This window comes from Pelodiscus sinensis, chromosome 2, assembly GCF_052426305.1.
Source record: "Pelodiscus sinensis isolate ZL-2025 chromosome 2, ASM5242630v1, whole genome shotgun sequence".
In the NCBI taxonomy this organism is placed as follows: domain Eukaryota; kingdom Metazoa; phylum Chordata; order Testudines; family Trionychidae; genus Pelodiscus; species Pelodiscus sinensis.
In genome coordinates this window covers 178,062,763-178,090,000 of record NC_143053.1, presented here as the reverse complement: position 1 = coordinate 178,090,000, position 27,238 = coordinate 178,062,763, and the positions used below count along the sequence as shown (strand labels likewise).

The 27,238-nt window shown below is 39.3% G+C and overlaps 1 protein-coding gene across 2 annotated transcripts in view; it reads left to right on the top strand.

The window, feature by feature from the left end:
• CRTAP (cartilage associated protein) overlaps positions 1-21,162 on the top strand; it is a 36,542-nt gene extending 15,380 nt beyond the window's left edge. The window contains exons 5-7 of one of the 2 annotated variants that reach the window (XM_075921842.2): positions 2,236-2,381; positions 3,737-3,820; positions 18,742-21,162. In XM_075921842.2, the coding sequence (XP_075777957.2) occupies positions 2,236-2,381; positions 3,737-3,820; positions 18,742-18,801 (290 nt within the window). In that variant the 3' untranslated portion in view covers positions 18,802-21,162. Of the gene's footprint in view, positions 1-2,235; positions 2,382-3,736; positions 3,821-4,799; positions 5,404-18,741 lie in introns of those variants that run through there. The other variant, XM_089776577.1, reaches the window with a different exon arrangement.
• Positions 21,163-27,238: the final 6,076 nt, after the last annotated feature.

Genomic DNA, 27,238 nt, shown 5'->3' with positions numbered 1-27,238 from the left:
ACAGCCACTCTGGCCTTGTAGATGTCTGCCTCTTGTGATTCAGCCCTCTGGCCAGGTAATGCTTTGGTCGCACTATTTCCAGAGTAGCGAAATCCAGTGGAAAATGCCAAGGATCCTTACAGAAAGGCTTTAACCTCAACTGGGCCCCTGTAATCCTCACCACCTTCTCTTAAGGTTGTCAGGGGCTTTTTGCCACTTTCTCCAGAAGCTGGTTAAGGAACTCAGGCCTTTCCACTGTACTGAATTTCATTCCAGGGCATAGCCAAAACTAAGGTTTTCTGCACCCGGGGCAAGCTACTGAACTGCGCCCCCTTCCCTCTGCTGGCCCCCCAAAATGATAAAATTCTTAATTTTTTTGTATTAATTTTATTCATTGCACATGTTGCTAATTGCACATATATTGAGATTGCAAATAGATGATAGCAAAGATATAAGTGAAATAATATTTTTAACTTTCTAATTTTTAATTTTGCACCCCTAAATATACTGCGCGTGGGGCAAGTGCCCCACTTGCCCCACCCTTGTTACGGCTCTGTTCCAGGGGCCTTGTTTGTAACCAGCAGCCAAGATCTGCTGTATCAGATTCTTTGCTGCTGCCTCACTGCTTTTTACCATAGTCAGCAGGCTTCTGCAGGTTTACCCTTCTCTCAGGACCAGGACTTGCACGACTCTTTCCTCCATCCTAGAATCAAATCACAAAATCCCCAAGCTAAAAATACCAACTTAAGCCACCTTCTGCCCTCTTCATGTGTGGCTTTCCAAATCTCTCTGCTCTTTAGCAGGGCACGTTGTGGGCCTCTCTGTGGAAGTTCAAATCCTGTTTTGTTTTTTTTTTATCAGGCCTCTTTACCAGAGCTGGCCCCAGCCTGATGTCTGCTCTGTATCTTTTCTGATCTCTTACTGGACTTTATTTGGGAGAGGTCCCTGGGCTCACTCTTCCCTTGACTTTCACCTGTGACCTGTCTGGTCTCTCCAGTGTCTGAAATCAAGAAAGGGACTTCAGTCTCCTTCTAAGCTGTGCCTCTTTTATAGTCACCATGACTGGCTCCTTCTGCAGCTGAGCTTCATCTTTAATTAAGCCTGGCCCATTTTTCAAATGCAACCGGGTAATATAACTGACTTCTCAAGCTCACATTAATCCATCCCTTATCTGTGTGAGGTACACACCTCGTCACAAAAGGAAAGAGCCCAGCTTGCCTTTCAGAGACCAGATTGAGGTTGAAAGGCTGGCAGTTATAGAATGATAGAACACTAGAACTGGAAGGGACCTTGAGAGATCATCAAGTTCAGTCCCTGCCCTCACAGCAGGACCAAGCACCATCTAGACTTTCTAGATCTTTCCTGATGGATGCCTCTCTAACTTGTTCTTAAATATCTCCAATGATAGAGATTCCACAACCTCCCCGGGCAATTTATTCCAGTGTTTAACCACCCTGACAGTTAGGAAGTTTTTCCTAATGTCCAACCTAAACCTCCCTTGGTGCAATTTAACCCATTGCTCTTATCATCAGAGGTCAAGAAGAACAATTTTTCTCCTCCTTCTTGCAACACCTTTTTAGGTACTTGAAAACTGCCATCATGTACTCTCTCAGTTAGAAGGAACACATTTGATAAGATCATTAAGAATTTTGTACTGTCTTTTTAGGAGTAGACCAGCATTGTAAAAGCTACATTCTGCCACTGACTGGATGCATGCCGAGCTAATCTGACTCCCATCAGAGAGTAAAATTCAGGCTTGAGGTGGGGTCTCTTGTGTGTGCCATTTGATTAGCCATCTCCCTGTTTGTTTGTCCTGCATCTTCTTAATCATGGCTAAGTTTTTCTGTGTATTGATGGTGAATTTTGATATAAGATTATCTGTTGCATTTTTATGGTGAGAGAATTGGAAATCTTTTAAACAGTCTCCATGGTTAAGAAGTGGGCTCTTTTGAGCATACCTTGGGTATTGTTATCTCATGATATAACTTCTAAGTAGTACAATTCATTCATCCTGTTACTTGGGCAAAGTTATAGCCAGGTAAATGTACAAGCTTTTCAGAGTAGGCCAGGATGGGGACTTTGTTGTTGTTTTAAAGTAAGGTATTTCAGGGGGGGGATATTTTATAGAGTCATGAAGTTTAGGAGGAATGTTGCACTTGTCACCACCTGAATTTCCTGAGTATGAATAATAAAAGGAAATGTGGGTTGTTGCTTATTTGCCTTTCCTTCAGGCTTCTGTTTGTTTTGTTAATTCAGTGAATGACATGAAGAATGCAGCCCCTTGTGTTGCTAGCTATATGCTCTTCGACCAGAAAGATGAAGTAATGAAACAGAACATGGTCTATTATCAATACCACAAAGACAAATGGGGACTCACAGAGGAAGATTTTCAGCCCAGACCAGTAAGTTGAGTGGGTAAATTGCATGCAAGATGTCTCCTAATATTACCATTGAATCCAAGAGAGTGGAAGTTATGGCAAAGGAGAATTGTTGGAGGCATTTGTGTCAAACGTAGTTCACTTACAAGAACCATACAGAGATATGTGAAAATATCTATATATTGTGTTGTCCTACATGTGTAGGGAAGGGGTTTTATAATTGCTCCCACTGCGCTGGAGCATGCTGAGGTACACATTAATTTACTGAGAGATCAAATATGCCCGTTCACCACCTTATGTTTATTCTTGCTGCCTGCATGGGCTACCTAACCAGTCACTGCAGTCTGGCAGTCTCTAGATCTATGTGGCACATTAATAATATTGAGACTCTTGTTTCTCACTTACTTCTTGTCAATAGATCACTCCTAGCTCGTGAAGGCTGTTTCTACTGTTACCCTTCCCAAAAAGGTGACATGGGTCAAGCATTGTAGATAGTAATGCCAACAAATGGGGCAACTTTAAGAACAACGAGTAGTCCTGTGGCACCTTAGAGACTGACAAAAATATATAGAATCATGAGCTTTCATGGGCAAAACCACGTCATCAGATGAATTGGAATAGAAATAACAGAAAACAATATATATATATATATATATAGATAGATAGATAGATAGATATAATAAAACAGTAGAAGTTCCTGTCTATTGTAGGACCCATGTAAATATGGCTAATTAAGTGGGCTGGATATGTCCTGTTTGTAGCTTTTAATGTGAAAATGTGCATGTTAGAGTCAGGAGAAATATAGCATCTGTTTACTATAAGATAAAGTATGATGTTCAGCTACCACTTGTAATGCATTGTACCTCAACATGCATAGGCACAGGAACCAGCTTTGCAGCAGGCACCACAGCACCCATCACCCCTGGTTTCACTGTATTTGTTCATTTGTTGCTTCCATCTTCCTTTCACAAACATGGGGCAGTCCTGAAATTAACAGAGAAGTATTGAGTTTGGAGCTTGCTTTGATAGAATAGTCATAGGCAGGCATGCCAGTGGGTGGGGAAGAAGGAACCAGCTGTCCCAGACCCTGGTGATTTCAAAGGCCCAGGGGCTCCTGGCCACTGCTACTGTGCTGTGAGGCGCACTTCAAGTGGCACTGAAGGGATCACGTGGGGGAGGCTAGCTCCAGCCCTGCCCCTTCCAAGATCCCACCCCTCCAGGGCCTGGAGTTCCCTCCCTCCGCCCATGTTGCTCAGGAGCCCAGCAAGGCTATTGGCCACTCTGGTAACAAGTGATGTCTGACACTTTGGGAGACTTTCAGAAATATGTTCATAATGATTTATTGCCCTAAAAAGAATCTGGAAATTTTGTTCCAATAGGAAGCAGTTCGCTACTACAACATAACCACACTTCAGACAGAAATGTATGAATTTGCAAAGCAGCACATAATGGATGATGATGAGGTAAGTTTTTGAGAGCTCAGGTATAGTAATATATACCATTAGTGATGCTAAAATAAATGTGTGATGTATTTATAACATATCATAAATATAATTCTGTGGCACCTATAGGCTACGTCTACACTGGCCCCTTTTCCGGAAGGGGCATGTTAATTTCAGAGATCGTAATAGGGAAATCCACGGGGGATTTAAATATCCCCCGCGGCATTTAAATAAAAATGTCCGCCGCTTTTTTCCGGCTTTTAGAAAAGCGTCTTTGAAGTAGGAATAAGATCCTCCGGAAAAGGGCGCTTTTTCCGGAGGATCGGGGCCAGTGTAGACGCTCTTTTCCGGCTTTTCTAAAAGCCGGAAAAAAGTGGCGGACATTTTTATTTAAATGCCGCGGGGGATATTTAAATCCCCCGCGGATTTCCCTATTACGATCTCTGAAATTAACATGCCCCTTCCGGAAAAGGGGCCAATGTAGACGAGCCCATAGAGTATGGCAAAATGCTGTTTCGTAAAGAAACATATTAATCAGATTATTATAATATTATTTAATAAGTGAAAATAGAAAAAGACCCAGAAAAATCTAGTGTGCATATGTGCCTTTTAAAATAACATGGGACAGTACAACCGTTGATACAAAAGTAGAAATTATATATACCCAGCAAATAAAAATGACTTCATAAGATTTGCTCTGCAAAACACAAACACTAGGGGGCACAAAAGTGGTGCCTGTAATTCTAACTTTAAGACTATTTCAAATCTACTTAAAACTTGATTTTAAAATTATTCTAATTTTGTCTAGAAAGAACCACTTTTTAAAGTTTAACTCTTCTTCAACAGGTAGTCCTGTTCTCTTTGGTAATTCTTATTATTATTATTAAAATTCACGAACAATGACACAAAATTGAATACTACAAAGCACAAAATTATTTGTGTATTTTTTCACTGCAGGAAAAATGGCTAAAATGTCGGTACATTTTTTTCTTTCCCACAGCTGGAATTGAAGTATATATCTTGTGTTTAAAGAAAATACCCTTCAGGCAGAAAGGATTTTTTAAAAAATGTTCTGTTAAAATTAGGGAACAGTGTATCGGTGCCATCAACTAAATGCAGTTTATAAACCGTATGGCCTAGGACTTGGTTGAAACCTATTGTATACTAAGATAAGTAATATTTACAATGACCACTATTGGAGTGTGCTCTAGTTATAACTGATAATGGTGAGAAAGTATATCGTTCTATAAAATGAAATTGTTACCTTGAGATTTTTACTGTGTGAGACACAAAGGTAAGGACATCTTAGAAACAAAGCCACCTATCTGATGACCTAAAAACCTGTACTAAAAGTAGAACACCATTAGACACTAGAAAATTTGAAAAGACACTCAGAAAATGGAGGATTATTGTGATGGAATTCTGTGATGTGTTCTTGCTAAAGGTCTGTCTAGGGTTAAGGTTAGGTAAGGTTTAGAGATCTTGCTTGATTAATACATTATTTCAAAAGGTATTTCTCATCTATTTTTAGAGTGTTTGTTTTCTCAGTGTTGCAAACATTTGGGCACTTTTTATGCTCCTTGGTTGACTTGTAAAAAACTGTTCTTACCCCATAAAGCTTGATGCCAGACTTAAGAATAAGTTTCTTTTGTAATTGCTTTTTCACTTGCATCTGTTATTACAACTGAAAGGAATGGTAATGAAGGAGATTATTATTATAATTCAGCTTATTCATAAATGATCTAGAGAAAAGGGTAAGCAGTGAGGTGGCAAAGTTTGCGGACGATACTAAACTGTTTAAGATAGTCAAGACCAAAGCAGACTGTGAAGAACTTCAAAAAGATCTCACCAAACTGAGTGACAGGGCAACAAAATGGCAAATGAAATTTAATGTGGATAAGTGTAAAGTAATGCACGATGAAAAAAATAAGCCCAACTATACATACAATATGATGGGAGCTAATTTAGCTACAACTAATCAGGAAAGAGATCTTGGAGTTATCGTGGATAGTTCACAGTGTGCAGCGGCAGTCAAAAAAGCAAATAAGAAGCTAGGAATTATTTAAAAAGGGATAGAAAATAAGACAATGAATATCTTACTGCCCTTATATAAAACTATAGTACTCCCACATCTTGAATACTGCGTACAGATATGGTCTCCTCACCTCAAAAAAGATATTTTGGCATTAGAAAAGGTTCAGAAAAGAGCAACTAAAATGATCAGAGGTTCGGAATGGGTCCCATGTGAGGAGAGGCTGAAGAGACTGGGACTTTTCAATTTAGAAAAGAGGAGACTGAGGGAGGATATGATAGAGGTATATAAAATCATGAGTGGTGTGGAGAGGGTGAATAAAGAAAAGTTATTTACTTGTTCCCATAATGTAAGAACTAGAGGACACCAAATGAAATTAATGGGCAGCAGGTTTAGGACAAATAACGAAAAGTTCTTCTTCACACAGCGCACAGTCAACCTGAGGAACTCCTTACCAGAGGAGGCTGTGAAGGCTAGGACTATAACAGAGTTTAAAAAAGAGCTAGATAAATTCATGGAGGTTAGGTCCATAAAAGGCTATTTAGCCAGGGGGTAAGGAGTGGTGCCCCTGGCCTCTGTTTGTCAGAGGCCGGAGAAGGATGACAGGAGACAAATTGCTTGATCATTGTCTTCGGTACACCCCCTCTGGGGCACCTGGCACTGGCCACTGTCGGCAGACAGGATACTGGGCTAGATGGACCTTTGGTCTGACTCAGAATGGCCATTCTTATGTTCTTATTAGATGGGGAAGCATCATACCATAATGGCCTTCAATATCTGTTTTTAGAACAGAGATTATGAAAACAAACTATAGACCCGGGCATAGTACATAGAATAAATGGAAGGGAATTGTTATGTATAGTAATTCCTTTAATTCATTCAGTAATGTAATAACTTCATTACATTTTCCCATGAAACTTGGCACTTCAAAATTTCACAAGCTGTAAACAATTGTGAGGTAAATCATCTGGGAGAAATAATACAAGCAGAAAAATGTGAGTGATAATTGGAAATTGATTAAGAGCACTTTACTAGATGCTCAAAAAGCCACAATCAAGGAAGAAGGCCATATTAGAAAATCGTGATAGAGATGCAGCTGTGTTAGTCGGGTCTAGCTGAAACGAAAGCTTATCACCTAATAAACCATCTTGTTAGTCTTTAAAGTACTGCATAGTCCTGACTTTTGTTTCATATTAGAAAACCAACTTTGTTTAGAGAAGAAGTGAATGCAGCTATTAAAAATGTAACAATGGAAGAAAGGGGCAGTTAATACTAATGACTATAAATCAAGCTAAGAAGGGTAGAAAATTGATAATGGCTGCAAAAGTACACAAAGAAATCTGTGGCCAGTAGGGTTAAAGGCAATCAGGAGTAGTTTTTAAAGTAATAAGGAACAAAAGGAATCACCATAAAGATATTGTACAGTACTAGATGGAAATGGTAGAATTAATAATAATAATGCAGGAATGGCAGAAGTGTTCAATAAACATTTCTGTTTGGGAAAAAATAGATGATGAAGTCATATGATTGATGATAACACTGTTTCCAATCAGGAAGATGTTGAAAAACAACTACTGTAATAAACGTAGACATTTTAAAATCAACAGATCCATATAAACTGCACCCAAGAGCTTGCTGAGGAGTTAGCTGGATCATTAATGTTCATTTTTAATAAGTCTTGGACATTTGAGAAGTTCCAGAAAACTGAAAGAATGCTAATGTCATGCAGGATTTAAAAAGGATACATCCTGGTAATTATAGGAGTGTCAGTCTGATATGAATCCCAAGCAGGATAATGGAGCCGCTAATATGGGAATCCATTAATTAAGAATTAAAGGATGATAATATAATTAATACCCATCAGTATGAGTTTATGTAAAATGTATTCTGTCAAACTAATTTAAAATCTGATATTACAAGTTTTATTGATTCAGTGTATTTAGACTTCTGTAAGGCATTTGATTTTGTATCACACAATTTTGATTAAAAAACTAGAATAGTATAAAATTAACGTGACCTACATTAAATTTATTAAAAACTGCCTGATAGTTTAAAACTGTAATTGTAAATGGGGAATGCACGTCAAGTAAGTGAGTTTCTAGTAGGGTCCAGTTGGGATCCATTCTTATCCATATGTTGTTTAATATTTTGTATCAAAGTCCTAGAAGAAAACAAAAATTTTCACTAATAGAGTTTGGCAGATGACACAAAAACCAGGAAGTTGTAAATAACACAGAGGACAGGTCACTGATTCAGAGTGATCTGGATCTCATGAGAAGCGGGGCAGAAGCAAACTGTGTTTTGATATCACTAAATGTAAATGTATACATTTGGGAATAAAGAGTGTAGATCATGTTACAGGATGAGGCACTCTATCCTGGGAAACATTGAGTCTGAAAAAGATTTGGGGATCATGATGGATAACCATCTGAACAAGAGCTTCCAGTTAGTGGCTGTGGCCAAAAGGGCTAATAATGCAACACCAGGATTCATAAATAGGGAAATCTCGGGTTAGAGTAGGGAGGTTATTTTGCCTTTTTGTATTTGGTATTCATGCCACGGTTGTTGAAATACTATATCAACTTCTGATGCCCCTAGTTCAAAAGTGATGTTGAAAAAATGGATTGATTTCAGGGAACAGCTAGGAGAATGACTGAAAGATTTTAAAACATGCCTTACAATGAGAGACTCAAGGAACTCAATCTATTTACGTTTAAGAGAAAGTTGAAGGGTGACTTGATAACAGATTCAACATCTACCATCCTGGGGAACAAATAGTCGTCAATGGCTCTACAATCCTAAGAAAGAAAGATCTAACATGATCCAGTAGCTGGAAGTTGAAGCTGGACAAATTCAGTCTGGAAATAATGTGTACATTTTTAATAGTAAAGGTCATTAACCCTTGGAACAGCTAATTAAGAGTCATGTGGATTCGTTATCACTGGCCATTTTAAAATCAAGATTGGAGATTTTACTAAAAGATCTGCTCTGGGAACTTTTTTGGGGGAATTTCAAAGGCCTGTGCTGCATTAGATGATCACAATGGTCCCTTCTGACCCTTGCATGTATGTATCCAAAAACAGTGAAGGACCTTATTCTAGTTGCATTTGGGTTCTACAGGAGTTGGCCAGGCTAGCCTTGTTGGAAGATGCAGTGGGATCTTAGTTTAAACTCTGAGTGGGCAATACATTTTGGGTAAAAAACCAGAATTACCAAGGGCCATGTGATCTTGGAAGATCACTTCAAAGATATCTCTCTAACTCAAATAAATAAATGTATCCCTCACTGTACAATATGAGGCATCACTCACCTCTTTCCATGGTTGGCAGGGAAACCCTCCAATTTTTCCCCCATTACAGATCATGAGGAACCTACTGGGGGCCAAGGCCAGTCACAAAGTCCATGTGCTTCTGCATTGGCTCTGGCCTCCACTGGTTTACTCCTTATGTCCCTGGATACCAAGAGATCCCCCTGGCCACAGTCCCTTCTGAGGTCTGCAGAAGGGATCGTATGGAAACAGATAAAACATAATTTCTGCTCATCGGAGGAGGGCAATGCTTTTTTAAAACACCTTCAGACCTCTTCTCCCAGTGCAGATTCTGGATACAGAGGCTGCCTTTGCAAGGTCTTGATGGAGAGAGATAGTGCAGTAAAAGAGACTGAGCCCACCTTCCATGCAAGCAGGAGTTGATTTGCATGTGGGGAGTCCCTGCTGTGCACAGCTCTCTGTGAGGATCCAGGCCAAAGAGTGTGTTTGCAAACCATCTGTTGTTAAAGAAAATGTCTGGTCAGGACAGATGTAAGATCTGTGGTGCTCCGTGTGTTGCTCAGTTGATTAAAAATGCCTGGAATGGGAGTAAAGAAGTCCTAACGTAAGAACTTGGAAACAAGTAGGCTGGGAAAGTTAAAAAATTTCATTCAGAATTGGCAGGAGAGTTTATACGAGCATTGTAAAGTAGAAGACGACAGGGATGTGTTACAGGAAATTTTTTTATACAGGTTTAACCTCTCCAGTCTGGCCCCCTTGGGACCTGACGGGTGCCAAATCAGGGAATTTGCCAAACCCCAGAAAGTCAATATTGTCTAGCAGCATTACCAGCACTTCCACTGCTTACTTAGAAGACATTTAGGGGTAAATTAGAGCTAAATAACAGAACAGAACACTGAGAGCCAGGACTGGTGGCTGTAAACAAACTTTATGGGACTGCAGGAAACACGGTTACACCCATGACTAACTACATTACATCCGACTAACTAAAATCACACTGGACCACAGATGTTGCCGGACCAGAGAATGCCTGACCAGAGAGGTTCAACCTATATTAAAAATTGAGCCAAGTGAGAGAAACTTCCGTTTGCTCTTGTCCGTCTATACATGGACCATATCTTCTGTGAACTGCACTGCACCAAATTTGCTGTCTTCATAGTGATCCATAAGCCACCAATCCCATACTGTAAGGCTACGTCTACACTGGCCCCTTTTTCGGAAGGGGCATGCTAATTTTGAAAGTGGGAATAGGGAAATCCGCGGGGGATTTAAATATCCCCCACGGATTTAAATAAACATGTCCGCCGCTTTTTTTCCGGCTTGGGGAAAAGCCGGAAAAAAAGCATCTAGACTGGCCCGATCCTCCGGAATAAAGCCCTATTCCGGAGGATCTCTTATTCCTACTTTAAATCCCCCTCGGATTTCCCTATTCCCACTTTCAAAATTAGCATGCCCCTTCCGAAAAAGGGGCCAGTGTAGACGTAGCCCAAGGGTATGTCTAGACTATATCCCTCTTTCGAAAGAGGGAGGTAAATTAGACATATAGAGATTGCAAATTAAGCATGGATTTGAATTTCCTGCATTCCATTTGCATAATGGCTGCCGCGCATTCTTTCGAAAATGGGTATTTCAAAAGTGAAACTGTGATCTAGAGGCGGTTCTTTCAAAAAGACCCCCTTTTCTGAAAGATCCAGTACTCCTCAAAAAATGATGTTTACAGGATCTTTCAAAAAAGGGGGAGGAGGGAGTTTGAAAGAACCGCATCTAGACGGCAATTTCACTTTCGAAATACTCGTTTTTGAAAGAACATGTGGCCGCCATTATGCTATTGAAGCACGGGAAATTCAAATTCTGGCTTCATTTTCAATTTTGATATGTCTAATTTACTTCCCTCTTTTGAAAGAGGGATATAGTCTAGACATGCCCTAACTTGAGAAGAAATCCACTTCATTAGTCCTTAAGTGAATGATTGGTTACCAACCAAAAGAGTGTAGGTCTCTTCCTAGATAGACAGTGCTTTTTTTCCTCAAATAGTTTAACTCTTTATTTAGATTGTGCAGTGCTGTCTTGTCCAAAACAAAGCATATCTTTTAAAATCCTAATGGTAAAACAAGTGCAAACCTGGTTTTTTTCAACAATACAGGCAGTCCTCATACTTACAAAACAATAGGTTCCTGAAACTTGTGTTGTAAGTTAACACATCATAACTCAGAATCACAGTCCACTCCATTGTTGGACCAAACATTATAAAATGGAACCAAAAGTTGCTAGTCGAATCAGGGTGTTAGTTGAGAAACATTGTAAGTGCTGTTCTTCATAAGTCAAATTTCGTGAAGATGCGGACTGCCTGTATACTCCAATCATTAGAGGCCTGAATATGCACTAATGATTTTTGCATATGTCACGACAAAAAATACTACCTCATTTTTATTACTTTATTAATGCTTTGCCACAAGGAAATGAAAATCTCTGTTTTAAATATTTTATGTACTTAGAGAGAGGAAAATATTAATACCTACTTGCTACAAAGTACTTTAAGTAATCATTTTTTAAAGAAAATAATATATATCCTTATTGAGTTTTCCACAATAAAGATAGAAATAAATTACAGTGTTGTTGTTTTTGAAGAGAAATTCCTAAAGAGAAGTGTTGGCACATGAATTACTGTGCATCTTGATTTGTGTTCAGACATGTAATGAATAGCCTGTGCAGGAGGAATCCTGAGAGGACAAAGTAAATCTAACCCCCATATTTCAAATTGCACAGCCTTAACAAAGTGAAAAGTTGCTTCACATTTTCATAACAGCGCGTTACCCTGTAGCTGGGGTAATTGGTGCAGCTCATGCTCCAGTAGAGAGACACTAATTTACAACTGCTAAGGACCTAACCCTTACATTCTGTTTCTTGAAGGTTAGAGATGTTTTTACTTGGCCATTTTAAATTGTGCAACATCCATAGGTATTTGTCTCAGTTAATCTTACAACTTGTCTCTTTTTTTTCATACCGAATCATTAGATGGAAAAATTGTTGGCAAGTGTTTGACTCTTTTTTGATCACATTCCTTCTGTTTGTATAGAAAAATTAAGGTTTAAATGCTCACTTCCTGTGTTTGATTCAAAGGAGAACATATGCAAATACTTACACCCCTGTGTGGATATACATTTTGTATCAACAAAAATGAGCTGCAATAGATAAAAAATGTATATCCACATTCACAGGGTTCGCCAAACCGCGGCGAGCCCTGCTCACCAGCCACACTGTCCAGCAATTTGTGCATGCGCAGATTGCCCGAACCCAGCTCTTCTGAGTTACAATCTACTCACCATGGGCGAGTAGACTGTATTATTTGTGGAGCCCTGCACATTTATATCCACAAAAATGAGCTGCATATATCCACATCTATATCCGTGGATTCGGATACCCGCGAATATCTGCAGATTTGCAAGACTCTACAATTGTTAACCAAACATGGCTGCTGCATGCAGGAGAGATGGCACAGCATTGGACAGATTATTCATGCACTGCACAGTCAACCTGTGGAACTCCTTGCCAGAGGATGTTGTGAAGACCAGAACCTTAACAGCGTTCAAAAAAGAACTAGATAAATTCATGGAGGATAAGTCCATCAATGGTTATGAGACAGGATGGGTAGAAATGGTGTCCCTAGCCTCTGTTTGTCAAAGCTGGGAATGGGTGACAGGAGAGGGATCACCAGATGATTACCTATTCTGTTCATTCCCTCTGGGGCACCTGGCATTGGCCACTGTTGGAAAACGGGATACTGGGCTAGATGGACCTTTGGTCTGATCCAGTGTGGCTGTTCTTATGTTCTAATAATCTCAGTTTAGCCAAAGCAAACAGACTTTGAGTTTTATTAACTTATTTATTGTTCTTAGCTGTTCAAAAGTTTGTGCAGACCAATGTGGTGTTCACTTTGCCACCAGTTCACTTTGGGTTTAGGTACTATTTTTAATCTTCTTCAAACATAAACTACCGTTGCTGCTTTCTCAAAAGAAAAATTAAATCAGTCTTTTAATTGCAGCAGATTTTTCTGGGAATTTATTTTTACATACTGACCCAAATCTTGTTCTCCGTTTCAGCCCTTTAACTCTGTTAGAGCCTGTAGGTTTGCATTAGCGTAATGGGGGTATAGAATGTAGCCCATCGGCTATTCTTTCTGCTCGTTACAAATTTTTATTTGTTGGTTTATCTTGGATATTCAGATTCTCTCAACAGAAAATTTAGATAATTTGGGATTTTAGTTAAATTTATTTCACGCTGATTCCTATATATCACTTTTTGCCACATTGCGGCACTTGGGGCAGAGAATTTCCGCTCCAAACCAGGAGGGTGCCCGCCTCTTGGTCCTCCTGGGTGGGTCTTGGGAGCCCTGGTGCTGTTCCCTGCAAGGGCCAGAGGGGTCTTGGAGGGCTTGTGGCTCTGCCATGGGTGAGCAGGCCTGTGGCAGAGAGAGCTGCACGGTCAGGGTGCTGCTCACAGGCCGGCTTCCTTCCACATGGCTTGTCCAGAGTGCCTGCAGCTTTAAGAGGTACAGGGAGACAGGAATTATAGAGTTGTGATTACTTTGGATAGAGTGGCCACCAGGGCACATGTATTATTTCCTAGCCGCCTCTTCTTTTGAAAGAAAACCCTCTTCCCCATCCACACACGCCTTTTTCCAAAAGAGCTCTTTTGGAAAGAGGCTTATTCCTCATAGAAAGAGGATTACCGCTGTCAGAAAAACCCCTCTGTTCTTTTGATTTTCTTTCAAAAGAACGCGATTGCAGTGTGGACGTAATTCAAGTTTTTGAAAAAATGGCCATTTTTCTGAAAAAACTCTGTAGTGTAGACATAGCCTGAGGAGTGTGTGAACAAAATTCTAAAAATTCAGTATAATTTTATTAAAATGTAATTGAGGCATAAAAGAAGCTGTGTCACTTATCAAGAAGCTCCCTAAAGCATGATTTGCAGAAGTGATGAATACCTCAGAATCCCAATCAGTCAGTGGGAGCTACAGGAAATCAGATCCTCAAGGTAACCTCTAAATTTTGAGCTTAACTTCTGTGCCTGAGTTCCATATCTATAAAACAAGGATGATAATACCCAGTCCATAAGGGTGTTGTGGGGCTTTATTCATTCACACTTCTTAATTATCTTGAGATCCACAAATGGTAGGCTTTACAGAAATGCAAAGTATTATTTTCAACAAAAAATAACCAGTTCCTTCCTATGCAGAGATATTTTTAATGCCTTTTTTCCCTAATTCCAAACTGCTTAGCTCCAGAAGGACAAATAGAAAATATAAAAGAGTTGGCAATGCTTATATTTCTTGCGCCTTTGTTGACTTGCATACATATATATTTCAAGTAAGCGAAACTCAAAATAAACTGTCATAATTCAGAAACTGCTAAAATCACTTCACAGTTTGCTTAAACTCCAACAAAGTTATAAGAAGGAACTGTGAATTCAGGAACAGGAGCAGCAGTTTTTTCCAGCCCGCTGTCATCCCACTTTTGGTGGTGGGTTTGTTTTTTCTGGGTTTTTTTGTCCTTTACTAATTCACACTTCTGAAAAACTTGGTAGCAATTTTTTTAATCCTATCCATAATGTGACTATTGCATTAAAAATAAATAGAGCCTCTCTGTGTTGCTTTGAATTCCTTTCACTGACCACAGAGGATATAATGCCCTTTTCCCATCTGTACGGAAGACTGCTGCAATATCCTGGCTTAGAAACTGCACAAATAATCTTGCATGTGCTCTATGCCTGGTAAATAAATTCCCAGGCAAAACTTAAAATCTAGTTAAGGTTTTAAACTATTAATTTGTAGCACTATAATTTAGCATGGCACTTCACAGGGAAAAGAAAAAAAAGTCCCTGCCCCAAACAGTTTGTAGCATACATCTTAAAAATAAACAAATGAACATAGTGGACAAAGAATGTGAGTATAACAAAGGGTGTGTCTAGACTACATGCCTCCTTCGACGGAGGCATGTAGATTAGCCAGATCGGAAGAGGGAAATGAAGCCGCGATTAAAATAATCGCGGCTTCATTTAAATTTAAATGGCTGCCCCGATCTGCCGATCAGCTGTTTGTCGGCAGATCGGGGGAGTCTGGACGCGATGCCCCGACAAAGAAGCCTTTCTTCATCGACACAGGTAAGCCTCGTGAAACCAGGCTTACCTGTGTCGATGAAGAAAGGCTTCTTTGTCGGGGCATCGCGTCCAGACTCCCCCGATCTGCCGACAAACAGCTGATCGGCAGATCGGGGCAGCCATTTAAATTTAAATGAAGCCGCGATTATTTTAATCGCGGCTTCATTTCCCTCTTCCGATCTGGCTAATCTACATGCCTCCGTCGAAGGAGGCATGTAGTCTAGACACACCCAAAGAGAAAAGAGGAAGAAGGATACAAATAAATTTGTTGAAAACAAATCTTATAAATTCTGATTTTTTTTAAAAACTGAGAAGGAGGCACAGCTGGTCAGAATTTTTCCAGAAGATTTTTTTTTGTTGGAAAATGTCATTAATCAAAACCAACATGTTAAATTTAAACATTTCCTGTGGAACATTTTGTTTTTGGGAAGAGAATAGAAATCAAATCCAAGTGTTTAAACTTGATCAGAACAAAGTATTTGGAATTTTTCATTTCAAAGTAATTTTTTTGAAAATAATTGTAATAATTTTGTAAACAATTTTTTTTGTCAAAATCAAATTGTTTTTATTGACTCAAATTATATTTTAATATATTTATTGGATATTTCATTTTATGGAAAATGTCAACATTTTCATTCTGATTCAGAATTGTTTTCAACCAAAACAGTTGGAATTCCCTACCTAACAGAAATTCCAGTTTTGGATTAGTTCTATAATGAAGACAATGAAAAGAGATGTAGATAGCACAGAAACAGAATTCAGTGGTAGAAAACAAGGCAAGAGATGTAAGGGAGGAGGAGTAGTATATGATTATCCTTAACGCATCTGTCTTAATTTAATGGGTATTTAATGCCACTTTAAAGTATATTCTGCTGCATTTTTAAACTGAGTTGCGTTGGGGGAGGTGTTTACTGTTGCTAGAAGGATGCTTTTCAGTGCAGGTAGAGACAAACGTTAGTTTTGCTCAAGCCAGTGTACTAAAAAAAAGCCATATAGCCTGAGTAGCACCTGTATCAGCTTAGGCTAACCAAGTGAGTGTTAACCATTCTGGACCACCCATGCTACTCTGACTTCACTGCTATTTTTAGCGTTCTAGCTTGAGTAGACCTAACCTTGGACTATCTGCCCATGCTGGAAGGCAGGCTCCCAACTGCAATGTAGACTTATTCCAGGTGTGTTGAATTACAAAAAAAACCTGTATGAAAATTTTCAGTGAATGCTAATATCTTCTTCCAATATCTACTGTACATTTTGAAGAGTGAGTTTGTTCGTGGATTTGTTTGTGCAAAATAAAGTCATACTTTGCGATTACCTACAGATATCAAATTTTGCATAAGCAATCCTTCCACTTAAGTTAGCTGAATGCACTACTTTTTACCCCAGAATATGCTGAGTGAAAGATTTAAATCAGTGTTTCTAAAACAGTGAACTGCAGCCAATAGGAGCCACAAGCTCCATGGTTGCAGAGCCGGTAAGTAAACAAACCGGAGCAGCCTAGTAGCAGCTTTCTCAGAGTGGGTTCGTGGGCCACTTGGAGGAACACTAGTTTAAATAATTATTTTTGTTTTTAGACAGAAAAAAAGTCATGACTTATGATTAGAGTTCATAAAAAAAATTTAACAAAATTAAAATCGAGTCGCCTATTCAACTGTCATTTTAGAGCAAAGAACATTTTTACTGTTACAAATCATAGTTACAGGAAGAGTAATGGAAGCTTTATGAGTTTCTGATTCAAATGTACTATGTATTCAATAAAATGAATAATCTTTGAAGTTGAAATCCTACAAATTTACAACTGTTCTTTTACTTCTCTTGCAAGCACATTAATAAAAAATTCTATTGCATATACAGTAATTCCTCATTTAACATGTGCACGCTTAATACATTTTCGCGATAGCATGATTTTGGGGGGGGGGGAATGTTTTTTGAATTACACGACCGTCCCCGGAATAACAGGATTTCCCCAGCTGGCCCGTTGCCGGTGGCTGCGCAGGGCTTCCCCTGCCTCCCTGCAAAGCAACGGAGGGTTTGCCACTCACTGCGCCATTCCCCTCTGACTCTCCCTCGACGGACGCCTTGCCCCCTCTCCTCTGCCCCCACTTGCAGGCCGGCAGCTGGGTTTTCCCAGCCAGCCCATCACCGGCAGCTGTGCAGGGCTTCCCCCGCCTTCCTGCAAAGCGGCGGAAGGTTCGCCGCTTGCTGTGCCGTTCCCCAGCGGACCCCCCCTCGCCGGATGCAGTGCGGGTCCCGGCAGACCCGTCACAGGGGCATACTCCCAACCCAATCCCCCTCCTTTCTCCTCCCCATCCCTTCTCCAGAGCCAGACACCTCCCTTCCCTGCTGTAATCCAGTCCCCTTTTTCCCCCAACCTTATGTCCTGGTCCCAACAGACACCACCGCTTGAAACGCAACCCCCACCTTTTCCATTATTTTCAATAGGAAAATTGACTCACATAACACGTTTTCACTTAACACGATCATTTTCTGAAACATAGCTATAGTATTAAATGAGGAATTACTGTATTTAGTTTCTTGAACTTTCCTGTAAGTGTAAGCTGTGCAAAATGACTTTGCCCGGTCAATGACAGGCCTCATCTGCTAGTGGTCTATATTTTACTGTAATTATAGACCAAGTGTTAAAACAACATATGTACAGTGACAAACAAGACGACAGTCTTCTCATCAGTGATTCAGCAGGAGGGTTTGTAATCTTTTTGAACCCAAGTGGTTTGGTTGGCAGAACTTCTAATTCCACTAGTCTTTTGAAATTCTTTATCTCTGCCATGATCTGAGAGTTTTTTCTAATGTGCAAAGATTGATATAACTATAAAATTAATTACCCAGTGTTCCAAGAACTATTCTCAGATAATAGTTCTTATTAAGGATACAAAACGTGGGTTGTTGTTTTTTTTCCCCAAGATCCAAGACTGGGGGCGGGAGTTGGAAATATACTGTTCCTAAAAGTGGTCTTTTGTAAAAGTAAAAATCCATGTTCAAAATGGTATCTCATATAGGAAAAATTCAACTGAAAAATATGTAACAGAAGACCACAGAAGAGACATTTCAAAAAGGAAAGCAAGCTTGATCACAGTTCACATGATCTTTAGTCACAAGAGTAGTTCCATTGAAGTCAGTGGGACTGTACATGCTTAAAGTTCAGCTTCTGCTTGAGTACTTTGTTGAATCAGGATCTTAATGAGTAAACTGATCTGGATGTGTCAATGGACTACTCTGGGCCTAAAAATCTGGCACATAACTACAGATTCATTGCTCCTGCCATGTGCTCTATACTTAAATTGATTATTTCATTATTTTAAAAAGGTCTTAGCACTTTTCATTGGCTCACGGTAGTGCAACATAAAACAGAAGTCTGATTTTGACAACTTCATGTAAAATCTAGTTCTTCTGTACGATGTAAAACCTTTTCCCCACTCACTTCATTGTGAGTAATTAATATGTGTCATTCTTTCTTTTAATCTCTTTTAGGGTGAAGTTGTGGAATTCCTTGATGAACTCCTTGAAGTGGATGAAAAAAGTGAATCCTGATGAACAAAAACACAGCACAGTGTTTTTTTTTTAAATAAAGACCCACTGTTGTGCCTTCATATCATCATTTGTAGCTCAGGTTAGAGATACCTCAAAGCTGTACCTTTAACCTCAGTCAGATGTCATGAGTCTTTCCTGTGAGATCACTGCCACACTGCACTGATTTTTTTCATGAGTGTGGTTTTTCCTTGTATGTTCTCAAAGTTGAGATATGTGGGGTATAATCTTGTGTTTAATATCTCTTAAATGTTACTTTAGAAAAAGAAACCTATTCAGATGCTCTCACCTGTCACTGAACCTCCTTCAGTCTGCTCAGCTAACTTGTAACAGCTTGGCTAAATTCTGTAGATGTTTTGCCATTATATGGGCCAAGTAATTGAGTAGGGCATACCAACTCTCCAGATTTTCTGAGACGTGTATTTTGTATGTGGCTTTTTGCACGAGAGCAACAAATGAACACTACATTTCAATGCATCAAAAGATGCTAGTGCATCAAACAGACTGCTCCATAATTTAAGTTGTAAACTCTTCAGGCAAGGGCTCTCCTTGGGCTTGTCTATACTGGCAAGTCACTGCGCTATAACGTTCTCATTTGGGTGTCTGAAAACAGCACTCCTGCTGCTGCTCGCTTCCCCCCTCGTGGTTTACCTAGTGCCATGACCACACTACTAGATTAAAGCACTGAAGTGGACAAAGCCTTTTTGTTTTGTTTGTGCGTTCTGTAGTAGAGTGGAGCCTGGTCCATACCTAGGACCCCCAGGCATTATGGTAATAATTTTTTAAAATGGCTTTGTTTAACTGATTTAACTAGTTAACTGACTTAACTAGTTAGAGAGATGAGGTGGGTGAGGTAATTTTTTTTAATTTTATTTAGTTGGTCCAATAAAAGATATTAACTCAGTCATCTTGTCTCTAGTATCCTGGGACTGACATGGCTACAACTATACTGACTTAATAATGGCCTTTTAAGAACTACTTTGAGAAGTTCCTCCTTTCAGCAGTTTTCATCCTTTAAAAAAAAAATTGTGCTAGTTTTGATGCCTCTAACCCACAGTAACCTATTGCAGGCTGTCATTTGGACCCTGCTGACCTTCATTAACAGGTAGTTAATGCACTTTGATGTCTCTTTTCAAGGAGGATCAAAGTGCATCAGCAAGGTCCACGGGGACAGTTTATGGCAGGCTAGCAAAGTAGATTCACATCCTTGTTTGCTCAGGCTAACACTATGTCAATACAGGAGTGTTATTTGGAATAACTGACGTTATTTTCAAATAACATAGTAGTCTACGTGGACACACAAGCAGTTATTTCGACATAATGTCAAAATAATGTTGAGCTAAAGGACTGCTTGTTCCCACTCCTGTAACCCTTATTGTATGAGGAATGAGGGAAGTCGAGGGAAGAGTGAAATAACTGCTGTGTAGACAGTGCCAACAGTTGAAATAAGCTATTGCAACTTAAGCTATGCAATTATCTTATGCAGTTGCGTAGCTTATTTCGAGTTTAGCCCTCCTGTGTAGACGTGCCCTAAGTGTTCTTAATGAAAACAATCCCCTAATCCCAATTTAACCTGTTGAAGTCAAGGGACTAAGTTCCATTTTGTGTTACATAGTTGTATATCCAGCATAATATCCCCCTTAATTTTAGGGGAGCTACCCTTCTAATGAGAGCATAATTTGGCCCATTCTTTGCTTTGATGCTTTAGCATAGGATATGTGGCATGTTTCAGATTTCCTTATGCTGACTCTTCTTCACAGCATTAGGGTTTATTTATTGTATGTTTATGCATGAATTTAACTCTGCTTTTAACATGTGTGGCAGCTTATTATAAGCTAGTTTTCATTCTACACTAAAATATACCCCTCATTGTGGTATCTGAGTGCCTGCACTCTGCTGGGATTGTTTATCTCTAGAGAATTTATGTATGCTTAGCATGCGATCTCGAGGAGAGGCTGCTACTCAGGAGTTATCTCCTGTTCCCTGACTCTCAAAGATGTATGGAAGGACAGCTCCCAACCTCTCTCATCAGAAACCTGACATCCAATGTTAAAGTTGTCTAGCCAAATATCTTCTCTTTAGTGAAGTTCTGAGCCTCTCCTTCAGAAATCACATATTGTGAGTGATGTGAGGCTGTCGTGGGAAAAATTCTTCCATCCATGTTGTCTTGTTCTTGTTATGTTTTCAGTTCTTCTGCCCCTCTTGTTGTCTTTTCCTAAACCTACGTTGTGAGATCAGTGGAGCATGGATTGTCTTTGTATTATTTTTTGTATCATGCCTGTCACAGTGAGCCTTAATGGAGCGTTTAGGTGCTACTGTAATATATGCATAAATAATAAAGTGCCTTAAAGTCATCTTCAGGAATGGATGCCTACAATTTGACTTATTGGGACTAATTTTTCCATTTTTATTTACATCTAAAGCATAGATCCTGGAAGTAGGAGCGTCGGGGTGGGGAGTCTTGCAGCACCCCTTTGCCTGAAGTGGTTTTCATTATGTACATGGTTTACAGTTTGTTTCAGTGGGTCTCAAGACCCCTACTAAAAAAATTGTATGAACACCCTTCATCTAAGTGATCGTTTTGGTCATTTCCCTTTTAGCTTTCCACACAACTAGTGTGTTTCTGATGTACATCTTTAGTTATATCAGTGAGTGTGGTTCTATCCCATGAACTATGTATGTAAAAAATCATGTACCCTCAAAAATAGCAGTGATCATTTTGTTCATGTGCCTTGTGGGATTTTATGACTTTTGTCTTTCTTCCACTGTATATGATCCCAGGCCAGTTCAATTTTAACAAGTACAGAGAGCTCTCAAGCTCCACTTTTTTTTTTCTAATGAGTCATAGCTGCTCTTCCAATTCTTTAGTATTTAATGCAGGTTTTTTCAGTATTCTCATGTTCTTTCAAGTGATTTTTCTTCTGCTGCTATTGGTGAATGCCATGTTACTCCAGAGACCCAGGTAAGCAACTTGATACTGTGGGCTGACTATGATTTTGAGTGTCTCTGCACACAAGTGAGGTTCGGCCTGGCACTCCCTTATCTAATCACTTGTAAGATTGACACAGCCAGAGTCCAGAATAAATTTAAACTCAATTATATTGTAAATTTGAATAAACACAGCAGTTAATGACATAAAACAACAGCCCCGGACACTTTGTGTCACAAAGCCAACCCACACCCACGAAGAAATAGAGGATAGTAAAGAAAATCCCAAAAGGTAAACAACTTTACAATTGGTCGGTAGTACAGTGGAGGAACTGGACAGGATTCGGGTAAGTTGCTCAGCACCTTCAACCCTAGGGCTACTTATAGCCATTGGGGAGAAACACCGAGTGGTCCCTCGAGGATTCTAGATGGTATTAGAACTGAGCAATTCTGGAAAGGTCTTGGCCTTCACCACAGCAGTCCGAAATGTCCGCAAATAGCCGCTCTCGCTTTTAGTTTCACCGATGCTTGGGCATTCACCACAACTGGGGAACCCGGACAGCTGAGGTGTTATCCAGCTATGATGGTGAGGACCCTCAGTCTCTAGTTGACATCCCACACGCAGTAGCTGAGCCTTTGTTACAATTTACACTGAAAGATGTCTTAGAGGCCTGAGAATCTCACGACCCTTGAGTCCGACAAAGCAGCAGCTGAGGAACAGGGGAACTCAGGAACTGAGGAAGAAGAAACTGGAGCCTTTGGGCAAGACCTCATTTTAAAAAGTCCTTGGCGGGAAAAGGAGGTTTGTGACATGTGCACATTAGATGGTGCAGAGTGCAAACAGTTAGTGCTGAGTGCAGATGTTTAGTGCCATGGGCAAATGATGGTGAGTGACGTGTTCACCTTTTAGTTCTGGGTGCAACAGTTCTTCTGGTGGGAAAATCCAGTCCATACCAGTTCCTTTGCCTCAAACAGTCCCAGTAGTTCATAGATGGTAAAATGGAACTGAGAATTCAAAATGGAAGTTGGATTGCACTGTCCATATCAGCACATAGCAGTACTCAAATTAATCCCAACAGTCAGGAATTCATTGTCTTTCCCGAGATTTCTTCTTGGGGTCAGGAGGTGGGCTGGGTAGTATGGTAGTTCTCTCCCCCTTGCCATCTTCCTCTCCCAGCTCCCTTCCCCTCTAAAATTCCTGGTGCTGCCTGGTGCCTTGGTCATATCAGCATCTCATTTGAGCTACTGTGTACGTGTGGCAATTTTGACAGCAGTGTGTTCTATATCCCTTTAACATTTGGCATTTTTGCCTATAGCCATATTGGGCCTGATCCCGCCTCTCATAGGTGGGCATAACTCACATTGACCTCAGTGGGTAAACTTGTCTGTGACAGAACTGCAATATTTGGCCTTTTATAATTACTTGCATTTCTAATAACCCAGGAAGATATTTGGATTGCTGCTTTTAGTTTCTCTGAGTCTCATCTGCTGCCCCAAGTAATCACGTAATAGCCTATTCCAGATTACACCTATAATAATGTAGTCAGCATTTACTGGTGAACACTAAATGAAATTCATCCCAGAGGGTATGGTTAGCACAAGGTCTTCTACATCACTTAAGATCACTTTTTGCAGGGTAGTGATTTTCCTGGAAGTTTTAGCTCAAATGGGTCACAGATTTTGGCTTTCAGAGTCTAGTTCCTAATGGGTGTTTGCCCATATATCCAAACTCAGTTGGGTACAGTGACAATCTCTATTGATTTGTGAATACGGTGACCAGGTAACAAATGTGAAAAAATGGGGATGGGAGGTAATAGGAACCAAAAGTCCCAAATATCGGGACAGCTGGTCACCCTGTCTGAATCAGGATTAGACTATTAGCAGTATTGCAGGTTGGGAATGAGTTTATTTGGCAGAGCTGTAATAATCATAGGCTCTTTCTACGTACTACAGTGTCTCATCTGCTTCTAAGTAACTCACTTTCATAAGCATCAACATTCATTCAAATAAAGTAGATAATAAGAGTGGTAGTAGTTTCTTATGTTGTTCAAAGAATAGTTCTGTTCTGAAAAGCTATAATAAAACAGCATAATGGACTCCGTATTTACTGTCTCGATGATTTTTATATTAACTATATTCCATTTAGAAGGAAAAAATCTTTTTCTGTCCCTGTAAATTCAACCTGGAATCTGAAAGTTAAGATAGGTTCTTTCTCTTACTGCCAGCAATAAATATTCTGCCTTCAAAACTTATGAATTGTCAACAGAATAATTATTACGGCAAAGCAGAATCCAGTTTTCTTTCTTTCTCTTTCTCTCTCTGAGCTATATTGCTTTGCAATGTTAGCAGGACTAAAAAATCATTTTAAAATTAGTCATTAAAGCAGCTGTGATTCTGAATACCTCTTGGAAATACTTCGGAGTAAGAAGGTGCCATTTTAGATTCATATTTTGTTAGTATAAAACTATGGTCATAGATGCAACTAACGATGTACATTAGAAACAATTTATTCCTTTATTCCTTCTTAAAACCACATTAAAATATTCTGTTTTATATGGCTTTTTCTTACTGTATTGCTGTAACTAATCTCCATTGCATATCCTAGCATTCGAGAAAGTTAATATTGGTGAATATTGACAGGAAAGGCAAACACAGGAAATCTGTACTTTTTAAAAGGGGTTTTATTAAAAAGTGATTATTAATAACTTATACTTCTTACAGCTCTAAATACTGAGTTGCAGATAGACAAAGATGTGTTAGATTGTAAAAGTTTTCATGTTTATTATGGCTGCAATTGAAAGTAAACAGTTGCTGGCATATTCCAGCTACTATGGAAATATGTTTTTAAGTTCTTATGTGGGCTGTAAACCAAAGCTACTTCAGTTAAGAAAAAAATTCAATACTTAAACTGTGGAGAGAAGTAGCTGATGCCAGAGAAAACATACTCATTTAATAATGTTTGAACATAGAGCTGTGATGCAGTTTGCAGCAGGGCAGTGAGAAAAACCCACAACTAATCCTTCATTGCTGCTGTCTGAACTTTTGGTTGTCTGCCATACTTTTAAACAGCAACTTCTTTTTTCTGGTGACTCAATGTGTGAATGACCTAGTGTGGAGAGTTTACGCTACATACAAGGAGATGTTAGTAAGAAATAGCCAAAGGTTTTGTAAATCAGGCTATACATGCCAGCAGATCAGGTTTTTGTATCATAACTCCTCTTCAGTGCCCAGAGAAAAATGTAATAAATGGGGACTTTTTTTTTTTAGGAAATATTCAGTTGCTCCTCCTGCCTCTCTAAGAGCGTTTGGTGATGTATGGAAAAAAATTCTGTTGGGAGTTCTGGGTTTGTAAAGTTAATAAATGCTAACCTTTGCGTAGAAGTTTATTTGATTATTTTTACCCTTCCCTTCCCCCCATTGTAGTTTTTGGATGGGGTGTTCAAATGGCACTAACCGATTAATATGGTCAATTTTTCCATTTGCAAAGCAATGCAATTATCACTTATTTTTAAATGATGGGAGTCAGAGCCTTGGTTGCCTATAACTGTGTTTTAAAATGAGTTTTATCCCAGTTTATCTACCTTTTGTCTACAAAAAGCGGTGAGACATTTATTTCTTCTCTGAAGTATAATCCTGTAAAATGACAAGTCATACATTTGCCTTGATCATTTCTTGTCACAATTATTTTAACTTTTTTTCTGTAGATAACATGTTGTTTTTTAGCATTACAAATTAGTAAGTTTTTAAAGCCAGTTCTGAGTTTATCAATCCATCTTTCCTAGCAAGAAGCCCATAAAAATCTCTCTCTAGTTATGGGTATATATTGTGGGATTCTTACCACACCATGAAGTTGTGCAATGAAATGTATAATGTGTTGTGACATAGTAAATGTTAAAACAACTACACATTGAGAGTGCCCAGAGATCAGGGAGTGGGGAGGTTGTATATCTTTGTTAAGAGGATGAAAATGACCCTTTCTACTAAAGGGACTGATCCCACAAACCTTGCCAGAACTTGAGTTTGCTTCTATGAGAAATCCCATTACATAAGAATGGCCATACTGGGTCAGACCAAAGATCCATCCAGCCCAATATCCTGTCTGCCAACAGTAGCCAATGCCAGGTGCCCAGCGGGAGTGAACTGAACAGGAAATGATCAAGTGATCTCTCTCCTGCCATCCATCTCCACTCTCTGACAAACAGAGGCTAGGGACACCATTCCTTATCCATCCTGGTTAATAGCCATTAATGTACTTAACCTCCATGAATTTATCTTGTTCTCTTTTATCTCTGTTATTGTCCTAGCCTTCACAACCTCCTCAGGCAAGGAGTTCCACAAGTTGACTGTGTGCTGTGTGAAGAAGAACTTCCTGTTATTTGTCCTAAACCTTCTGCCCATTAATTTCATTTGGGAACAAGTAAATAATTTTTCCTTATTCACTTTCTCCACACCACTCATGATTTTATGTACCTCTATCATATCTCCCCTTAGTCTCCTCTTTTCCAAGCTGAAAAGTCCTAGTCTCGTTAATCTTCCCTCATATGGGACCCATTCCAAACCCCTCATCATTTTAGTTGCCCTTCTCTGAACCTTTTCTAATGCCAGTATATCTTTTTTGAGATGAGGAGACCACATCTGTACTTAGTATTCAAGATGTGGGCGTACCATGGATTTATGTAAGGGCAATAAGATATTCTCCGTCTTATTCTCTATCCCTTTTTTAATGATTCCTAACATCCTGTTTGCTTTTTTGACTGCTGCTGCACACTGTGTGGACATCTTCAGAGAACTATCCACAATGACTCCAAGATCTCTTTTCTGATTAGTTGTAGCTAAATTAGCCCTCATCATATTGTATGTATAGTGGGGGTTATTTTTTCCAATTTGCATTATTTTATATTTATCCACGTTAAATTTCATTTGCCATTTTGTTACCCAATCACTTAATTTAAGTTCTTCACAGTCTGCTTTGGTCTTAACTATCTTGAGCAGTTCAGTATTGTCTGCAAACTTTGCCACCCATTGCTGCTAGTTATATTCTTTTAGTTTGCTGAGTAATTTGTCCTCTCACTTTCATCTTTTCATCCTTCTAATATTTTATTTATCATGGTCTCCGTACCCCACCTTAATTTAATTGCCAAAATACATATGATCTGAACTTAACACTTCTAACACTGACTAATTCTAATGTCAAAATATCTGCCCTGAGAAACGCCTGATGACGAGACCAGTATTTCCTCTACAAACAAATTTCTTTAGTCAGTTATTTGAACAAGAACACACACTGCCAGCGCCCTCGTCCACGCCTTTTTAGATATCTCAGAAGCACTAAGTTAATGTACATTCTGTTCCTTTTCTTGAATAACAAACATCTGTGAGTCTCACAAGAGCCCCGTGCAATTTGCATTTGTAACTTTATTTGTGTATCATTTTTACATCATTTATGTTTCCTGACACTAACAGTATTCACTTTTTGTTTACTTAGCTTAAGCTGTACTTCAGTGTTACAGTT